The sequence below is a fragment of the Poecilia reticulata genome, linkage group LG6, assembly GCF_000633615.1.
Source record: "Poecilia reticulata strain Guanapo linkage group LG6, Guppy_female_1.0+MT, whole genome shotgun sequence".
Classification (NCBI taxonomy): domain Eukaryota; kingdom Metazoa; phylum Chordata; class Actinopteri; order Cyprinodontiformes; family Poeciliidae; genus Poecilia; species Poecilia reticulata.
This window is the reverse complement of record NC_024336.1, coordinates 11,915,993-11,925,395: the sequence shown is the minus strand read 5'-3', so window position 1 is coordinate 11,925,395 and position 9,403 is coordinate 11,915,993. Positions and strand designations below refer to the sequence as shown.

At 43.2% G+C, this 9,403-nt stretch overlaps 1 protein-coding gene across 3 annotated transcripts in view; it reads right to left on the bottom strand.

Annotated features, from left to right (window-relative positions):
* Positions 1–1,040: 1,040 nt before the first annotated feature.
* Positions 1,041–9,403, bottom strand: part of sin3aa (SIN3 transcription regulator family member Aa) — a 19,844-nt gene continuing 11,481 nt past the window's right edge. For all 3 annotated transcript variants that reach the window (XM_008411187.2, XM_008411189.2, XM_008411188.2), the window contains exons 12-21: positions 8,888–9,004; positions 8,523–8,761; positions 8,218–8,401; positions 6,305–6,890; positions 5,851–6,020; positions 5,580–5,753; positions 4,734–4,826; positions 3,891–3,985; positions 3,025–3,217; positions 1,041–2,913 (exon numbers count right to left, since the gene is read on the bottom strand). In XM_008411187.2, the coding sequence (XP_008409409.1) occupies positions 2,683–2,913; positions 3,025–3,217; positions 3,891–3,985; positions 4,734–4,826; positions 5,580–5,753; positions 5,851–6,020; positions 6,305–6,890; positions 8,218–8,401; positions 8,523–8,761; positions 8,888–9,004 (2,082 nt within the window). In that variant the 3' untranslated portion in view covers positions 1,041–2,682. The remainder of the gene's footprint in view (positions 2,914–3,024; positions 3,218–3,890; positions 3,986–4,733; positions 4,827–5,579; positions 5,754–5,850; positions 6,021–6,304; positions 6,891–8,217; positions 8,402–8,522; positions 8,762–8,887; positions 9,005–9,403) is intronic.

The window sequence follows — 9,403 nt, the reverse complement described above, 5'->3', positions numbered from 1 at the left end:
TTTAGCACCTTGTCTAAAATGATTTTTAAGACGTCTCACCTGTATCGCTTCATTAGACTATAAAGGCACTTACTAAAAAAGCATAAATTCCAGCTTGGACTATCACTTTAGAAGTGATCTGCTTTTTATTCTAGACTTTGCAGACGTTTATCAAACCTTTTACAGCAATATTTCCCACCTTAGTCAAAATGAAAGTCAGTGAGAAACTTCAGTTTAAATTGCTGCCGATTTTGGAAGACCATCCAACCGTCCGTCCGTCTGTCCATTTTCTGTACTCCCTTGTCCCTAGTGGGGTCAGAAGGGTTGCTGGTGCCCGTCTCCAGCGAACGTTTCTGGCGAGAGGCGGGGTCACCCTGGACAGGTCGCCAGTCTGTCGCAGGGCATTTGGAAGACCACACAACTTTATGATCCAAAATCTAAAGGTAGGGATTGATGAATTTGGGGGCATCTCAGCTTAAATTCAAGTAAATATTAATTGATTAGTCACAGTTTCAGGTTTTCCTGTATGCCTTGGTGTGTTGAATTTATCGAGTTTGACCTAAGACTCGTTGAGTCTGCATTTTGTATCCAGTCAACATCCAAATAACTTTTAATCCTTAAGCATAGATTCGACTTTTTATGCTGTAGACGGGTTGACCTGTCGTCTATCTGCAGAGGCATGGCGTTAAATTATCAGAATTTACAAAGTTGGCACTTTTAATGGACTTTCAATGCAACATTTAGAGCAACTTTGCATTAAAAGTGTAATTATTTACCGAATGACACTTCATGACTGTCATAAACATTCATAAAGACTTCTTTATATTCACGACAGGTGTTATGTCATGTTTATGACAGTGTCTTGTCAGTCTTATACACATCCCTTCAAATAAAGTGTTACCCAAAAAAGTGCTTTCATTTTCAATTGTGAATCACCAACAACAAGAATTGGAAAAGATTTAAAAATATCAGTAACTCAAAATTGGCCAAGAAAACCAAAACCATTGCTTGTAATGAAGTAGGGAACGACACAAAAACAATAAAAAAAATCTCCACAAGGGTTTTTCATAGGCTACAAATGTCATTTTTTATTATTACTTTAAATAAGGTCTAAATAAAGGGACTAAAGACATGCTCATGTGACTTCTTACATTATCAAAAATACGGTGCGGGTTGCAGAAAACGACCCGGAGAGAAGGAAGCGTGCCGAGGGGTTCGCTCTTTGAGATACGGCTCACCAGTAACCTTGGACGGCGTTGTCAAACGGAGGCAGTGATTTTTGACCGAACAGCTGTCTCGGTCAAGAGAACGAAACAAACAAGAAACAAAACAAAAACTGAAAAACCTGGATTCATTTGAACTTCCCTCTCCCCTCCAGATGTTCTTACGACAGAAATTAAAAAGCAAAGACGGAAAATAAAACACACAAAGGCAAGGGGGCAGAAAAGAAAAGAAAAAAAATCATAAGTGTTTCATTAACAACTCCCTTTGGTAAAAATGGTAATAAATGGGCTCGCATTTGTCCGTTTCATGTACATCCTAACTTTAGCCGTTAATCACTAAAGTCCACAGTAAGATTGGAAAGACTAGCACAACAACACGGATCCGTCATAAAAAGTCTGAGACTATTTACAGAGTATTTACAACACGAGCGGGACGAGGACAGTCCTCCCAGAATGAGTCGAGCGAGTGAGAGTGTGTGAGTTCAGTGAGTGAGCTGGTGTATTGGCAGAGGGCGTCTTTAAAAGGTCGACTTCCAGGGCGGCGAGGATCTTGTGTGTTAATAGAACTATATATAATATATATACACAACACATACACTGGAATACATGTCAGGATCTGACATTCACAAGCTATACAATTTTACAGTTGGAGGAACAAACAGTGTTGTGATTTCTTTTTTTTGTTTTTTACTTTTTGTTGTTTTTATTACATGAAACGAAACAGTGCTTTCCTGCGGTAACCCGACAGCACCGCGTAGGGCTCAGGCACAGTCTGTAATAATGCTGCCGTGTGTTTCGGAAAAAGAAACGTGAACCCCGACCAACCCTAACCCCCCCGAACCTCCCGCTTTTCACCCGGTGACGACGCGTGATCTGGATTCTGTCGTGAATGCGGGAATGTCGTGTCGGAATCAGACCCTCCAAATCCCTTCCTCCTTCTGGATAAGTGCACTTTGCTTCATCTCATTGTTTTTCCCATAAATAACGCCTCAGGTAGGAAGATGGGAGCTTCTGACTGGAGGGGCGGCTGGCATCGAGCCGAAGTGAAGCTCGGTTCGGAGGAAAGTCCAGAAAGCACCACTCGCCGTTTCACTCCCGCCTGTCGGAAACCAGCTCGAGGAAGAAAACGTTTGTGCCGTGGCTCTGAGTGCTGGTTGGAGCTCAGGAACGTGAGCACTCCTAAATTTTGGCACCAAAAGGCCCTGTGGGAAAAAAAAAGAAAAAAAAAAAAAAAAAAGAGCTGGGCCCAGCTAAAAACGCTGGTAAAACAACAATACAAACAGAAAAACCTGGCATCCTGCCGCCCTGGATGTAACACATGAGGGAGCGAATATCAGCGTTGCTCCCATGTTGGCCTTTAAAAATAATAAAAAAAAGAAAAATCACAATATTAATCCCTACCTCTACATTGTGGCCTCAGACCACACCTCCCCCCAGGAGTCCACCATGTCTCCTCCCCTACCACCCCCGTTGCCGTCGGCTACGGCGCCTTGCTCGGCGTGCCGTATTTCACGCGGTACTTGTTGATGTTCATGAAGTGGAGGACCTCCGGGTGACGCGTGGTGGAGCAGGGCAGCAGGCCGTCACGCCCTTCGCCCATGAGCCACTTGGTGGTGTCGGCGCCCATGTCGCGGGTGACATGCTCTTTGACCCAGGCGTCCACCCAGGCCTGGAAGCGCTTGTGCAGCCGCGTGCTCACCCTCTCGTGTGACTGAGGGGGGACAAACAGGAAGGGATGTAATATTTGTACGTCTTTTAAACAACACAGAGCAGCAAAGTCAGAGTTAGACTTTAACTTGGTGGAAAAAGTTTTGGTGAGTACCTGGTGAGCCCTCATCAGGGCGGTGCGTCGATACATGTAGTCCTCAGACTTAAAGACGTAGACCATTTTGTAGGAGTTTAGTTTGAACATGCACTCCATCTTCTCMTTTTCCATGGATTTCTTCCCTCCTTCGCAGGCCTCCTTGTCCATCTGCTCCCTGCCCTTCTGGTACTTCCGGATCCGTCTCAGGTTCCTGGTAGGGAGAGCGGGACAAAATGTCCTGAGGTTAATCGTGTCGGGACAAATTCGTCAACCTTAAATGAATCAAACAAGAACTCATATCTGAGTATCACATCTATCACAAACACAACATGCTAGCATAATCCGACATGATACTGAAAGCATTTAAGCAAGCATTAGCTTTTTAGCTAATTTTGACTTGAGCCAAAATTAGCTTACTTAAGTTTAAGTTAATTTGGCTTATGTTAGCTTACTTTAGCTAAAATTGCTAAGTATAGCTCTTGTGAGTCATAAATCATTAAGCTAACATTTCCTTTTTAGCTAATGTTGACCTAACATTTTGACCTAACTTACGTAATGTATTAAGCTAATGTTACAGAATGTGCTAGCAAAAGCCAACATTTAAGCATTTAAGCAAACATACGTTTGCTAATAATTTTGACTTGGATGAAAATTAGCGTACCGAATCGATTAAGTTAAAGTTACTAAGCATGTTAGCGTAAACCAACATGATAATGATAGCATTTGAGCTAACATTAGGCTTTTAACTTCTAATTTTGACTTGCGTCCTGAGGTTAATCGAGTTGGGACTTAAATGATTCTAACAAGGACTCACATTTGACTGTCACATCTGTCGCTAAGTGTCAGAAATTTGACACATGAGGAGGAAGAACAAAAGAGAGTACCTGGGTAGAAACACGGGCTTCTGGGCGAGGTGCTCCCTCAGCTCCGGAGTGGTGGAGTCCGGGTTTAGGTAACGTCCAACATAGTCAGACCAACGCTGCAAACACAAAACAACAGGGTTTGTTCACTTTTCCCACAGTAAAATTCAAGAACTTTTCAAGCATTTCCAAGCCTAGTTTTCCAAACTTTTCCAACACCACACTTTGGAGATTAAAGCAATACAAATTAACAACAACAAAAAAAGACTATTTCAATTCACTGTAACTTGAGATCATTTATTATCGTTATTAAAAATGTCTGAAATTTAACAAAAAAATCCCACAAATTCAATGACGTGGTTTAAAATATAAAATATAAGCCGCGCTTTTTTTCAGTTAAGTTATTGAGCCATTAGGAATAATAGATATCCATTAAATTGAAACAACCTGAAGAAATCTTGTGAAGGTAAATTGCCTTCCCGCTCAAATATTGTATAATTATTAAACACAAGAATATACAAAAAGCTACAAAAAAATATTCTCAATAAATTTTCTGTAGCTTAGCAAATGGAAATAATTTTGGAAATTGGAAACTGACCTAAAACAAGGAAAATTTTGTCTGATTTTATTAGGCGTATGAAAGTACCTTTTTCAACTGTAAATAACATTTTCCAAATTCAGTCTTTTAATAAAACGTTGGATTACACTTTATTCCAAAACTGCAGTGTGAAAATCAAGCACTTTACACAGAAATCGAGAACTCGCCAAGCCTTGGAGCCACCTGGGTGAAATTCAAACATTTTCAAGGATCTGAAGCAGACAGCTGAATGTTCAGAGCCAACATGCGTCAGGTGAGCGACCTCTGACCTCAGTCTCCAGGGGCTCGTCGGAGTTCTCCTCCTCCGTGTCGAGCAGCTCCACTGTCAGCTGCACTTGCCCTCTGCTTTTCAAAAACATCACCTGAGGGAGCGAGGGAGAGGAAGTCAAACCACTGAAAATAACCAAAAGTTGTAGATATTATCACAGGAAAAAAAAAAAAAAAAGTCGGTGAAGACTGGATGTTCCTCCCAGCAGTAACGCTCATCTAAACTCCATTTTTAATGGAGAAAAACAAAAATCACTTTATAAAAACAAAACCTAAAAATTTGGATCGCTTTAGTAAATAAATCAAACACCACTCCCAAGACACCTTGCAACCAGCTGCAACAGTGACTTTTTTTTTTTCTCAGTGTCTGAGCCAAATGAATAGTAGTTTGTACGCAGCAGAAGAAGTAGATTCTCTTCCATCTGTTACTTGCAGCAAGAGCTTGAAGGGATTGTATTTTTAAGGGTCAATGACTAAAGAACCTTAAAATACCAATTTAAAACAGTGTTAGACTCTCATGACTTCACTTTTGCTATTTAGATTATTTAGATTAAGTCATTTAGTGACTCTGCAAGTCAGACGGTGAACAGAACTGGGTGGAACTTGTGAAATTAAGGGATTATTTCATTTTTCAAGAGGCACAGAATGCCTTTTCACATACGCTAAAAATTGTTTGATGATCTAAAAATTTAAGTTTGACAGAAAAAAAAAAAGAAGCAAAACAAAAGTAGTATTTCCAGTATTTCTCAACTCAAGATAGGAAAATGAAAAGAATAATTATAAACAACAGGAAATAAAAAAAAATAAGACGACTAATGCCCTTTAATTTGGTAAAACTGAATGCTCACCTTGAAGCAGTTCTCATCAGACATGAGCTGCTCGGCTTTACGCTGGTAGGCCGCCTCGGCCGGGCTCCTCGACGGCTGCGCGGACGCGGCGCCCCCGGTGGCGCCGTTCCCGCTCTCGGCCAGGTACAGGTCAGTCACCTGGACGCAGATCTCGTCGCTCACTATGTGCTGCAGCTACAGAGGGAGGGGAAGAGGAAGTGAGGGGGGTTCAAGGAGGTCAGACTTGCAGCGCCAACAGAGAACGCGGATCTGAGCGAGCGGGGCCCGTTACCTGCCGGACGATGCTCTGGATGAGCTTGTCCATGGTGAAGGCGATGTAAGCGTGGATGGTGAACATTTCTCTCAGGGAGTCCTCGTACTGAGACGCCTCCATGTTCCCGTCAAGCAAATTTCGGACCATCTCCAGGAAGGCCGAGTAGTAATCCTCCACTTCGATGTCCACTGGAGAGCAGAGGCGTTATGAACGTTATGCTTTTCACAATTCTTACAGTACTGCGTTCTATCAAGTAAAACAAAATGATAAGAGTTCAAATCAAATTTTTGATTTGTATTTTAGCGATTAGCTTAGCTAACATGTATTCCTGTGGAAATTTAGACCGATGTCTTTAATAGTTTTATCAGAAATTTGAGGTCCTTTTCACTTTTCTAAAATGAAGCATGTTCAGTAACAAAAATCTAAAAAAAAAAAAAAAAACTCAGCGTGTTTATCTGTGAAGTTCACTCACTGGGTTCTTTGAGTCGCAGCTGGACGGCGGGGTTGTCGTTCTTCTCCTTCTTCAGCCCCAGCACCTCCCTCTCCCAGTCCCGCTCGCGGACGTCGTCGTCGATCTGCCGCTCCGCCTGCTCGTACAGCCTCAGCAGCCGCGAGCACAGCGTCTGGTGCAGCCGCAGGAAGATGTACCAGTTGTTGTTGACGAAGAAGAGGTTGTAAGCGTCATCCTCACACGAGCGCAGCCTCTGCGCCGCCGTGTTGCCGAACAGCAGCTTGGACTTGGAGGGGCTCCCGCTGCCCGGGACACCGTTGTGCTTCTTGGACGCGCCCGCCTCGTCCGGCTCGCCGTCCTCTTCCTCCTCCTCCTCCTCCTCCAGGTCCGACAGCTCGCCGCGCTGCGCGAACAGCATGTCGGGGATGAAGTGGTAGATAATCTGCTTGATCTTGTACTTGTCCTCCTTCTGAATGCTGGTCTGACGCTTCACGTGGTGGATGATGAGCGCCGCCGCGTCCTCCAGGATCTGGCTGTCCTCATACGCCAGCGTCAGGTGGGGGCCTGCGGGGGCCGTGGCGTTCTCCTCTGACACCTGCTCCTGCCGCTGGAAGTCAAGACGAAGCTTTACAGACATCAGATTCTCCCTACAGTGCAGCAGTTAACTGAGTATTTCAGCAAAATCTTTCATGTGCGGATGAACCTAACTTGGCCATTGACTTCCTGCGCTTTCTCCCATTCACTTTGATTACTCCGTTAAAATTTAAATCGGGCCAATCAGCAAACAGAAGAAGTTGTGGCGTTGATTTTCTGCGCTTTTATAATTCTAGTCTACCTGCAGTTTTAGAAATGGCAGTGGAGGAAGTGAACAAAGCCGTTCACTGTCTGCGTTAGCCACATTTCCATATATTGACTTGGTTGCTAACCAATTATCTTATCTTCACAATGCAGGCAATTTCCGGTTAGCTTCAGTGTCGAACTCACATTACATAAGTCACAGAAAACGTTAGAGATTGGATGACATTTAAAACCTCAACAGAGTCCACGACTCCAGGAAGCCCAGTCCTTCTGAACAAAGCAGCGCATAGCAAAAGGGGCTAACAAGAACCTAACACAGATGTTTCTAGGGGTTGTTTTCTAAAAAATTTTTTAAACTGCTAGCCACTTATAATTAGAGCCACAAGCCATTTTTCAAAATGGCCACCATAGTCATCAAGGAAAACATTCTTTGCACTAAATTTGGTAATGTTTATCACAGCTTAATATTTTCCTACATAACTGGATCCACAGAAATTATGTTTACTGATAGTTTTTCTAAACTATTTTTCAAGATGGTCACAAAATATTTGCAATAAATTAGCAAATTAGATTAAAGTGTTTGGTGTCATATCATAGCCTATATCAGAGGTTCCCAAACTGTGGGGCGCGCCCCCTATGGGGGCGGCGTGCCATTGCAGTGGGGGTGCGGGAAGCCGTCTGGATGAAAAAAAAACAAACAAAAAAAAACATGAACGCTGTATGCGCTCGGTTTTTACCTTAGAATGGCCAACTCTGTTATTCCACTGTCAATTTGATACAGTAGGGGCTTCCGCACTTCCCATATCTGTGGCCTCTGTCACTTTTATCAGCAGTTAAAACTGTTTAATCCGTTGTTAACATGTCGCAACCTGCTTTTCCGAGCCACCTATAAACGCAACATGAGCGCTACGACGCTAGCGCTGGGATTACACCTGTGCGGAAGTGAAGGAGATCTGCTGCTGCTGTGCAGAGCTACGCAGGTTTGTTAAAATCATGGAAGCAAACCAGCAAAACGCAAAGAACTTTTCGCAATTTTTCATGCTTGTATCCACATTTGAAAGCTTTTCACAGTAATATCCTGCACCATCATAAACCCTGGAGATCAACAAGAAAGACGAAACGCGTAAATTCGTTACCTCATCATAGATGCTTTCGATTTCATTCAGCAAAGACTTGGATCGAAGCACTTTGGTGTCGTTCTGTTTGAAGTTGATGCCTTGGTGGTCCAGAGACTTGAGGTAATACTTCTCATTCTGCTCCCTCCAGATCTTGTTGAAGCCTCGCTGGGCTTCCCGCCACTCCTCTTCCTTTGTCTTTAACCTGGCCGCAAACAGAAGACGAAGTCAAGCAAAAACTCCGCAACCCCCGGAGGCGTCTTTTAAGGTTGAAACCCTGAACTATCGAATCTGACAAAACAGGAAGTCTTTAGTTCAGCAGATACCTTTTCAGCACGATGGGAACAGAAACGGCCGGGTTCTTCTTCAGGCCGTCTAGGATGTCGGGAGCTTTGTCTCCGTATATCCTCTGGATGGCCTTGCGGTGGATGACTTCCGAGGAGCCGCCCAGCGTGTTGTCCAGCCGAAACTTGGCCTGCTCCTCGGCGGACATGCGGGACAGCTTCCGCTGCACCGTCTCCAGCACTCTGATGGTGGCCAGGTTGGTCTCGAGGACCACATCCAGCTATGTCGAGACGAGAACTGTTAAAAACCTGTCCGCTCATGACGGACAGTGAGAAACCAAACCAAAAATGCTCGCTGCGGGAATAAAAACCATGTAGAAGAAACAGCTGAGAATGTTCCTGCTCACCTCGAAGCGTTCGTCCTCACACCTGTAGATGTGCTCCTCGTACTGAGTTTTCTTGGAGCTGACGAACGTGGAGTCCTCGGACCACGAGGGAAAGGAGACCCAGGTGTCGTTCAGGACCTGGACGAGGGGCAGGAAAGACTCAAACAATGTCCACAGACGGGACGGAAACGAAGTATTTCGCTCCAACTGCATATTTCAAACTTGAGACCAAAAGTGACGTTTGAACTGCATTGCATTCTAAACAATAAAATGTTGGGTTTTTTAAAATTAAAAATAGGAACTGAATTGTTTTTACTAGCATTTTTCTCTTCCATATATTCTTTTACTAGCTTAAGTAGCTAAGACAAAATTGTAAAAAAAAAAAATTTTGATTAATAATTTAAAAATATTTGGTTTTATTTTTAATTTGATTTAGTTCAAAAAGTGGATCCTTAATAACCAGGGACAATAATTATGTAAAAAAAAAAACATATGATACCACTTAACTCTCTACTTTTTTTTTTCATATATATATAT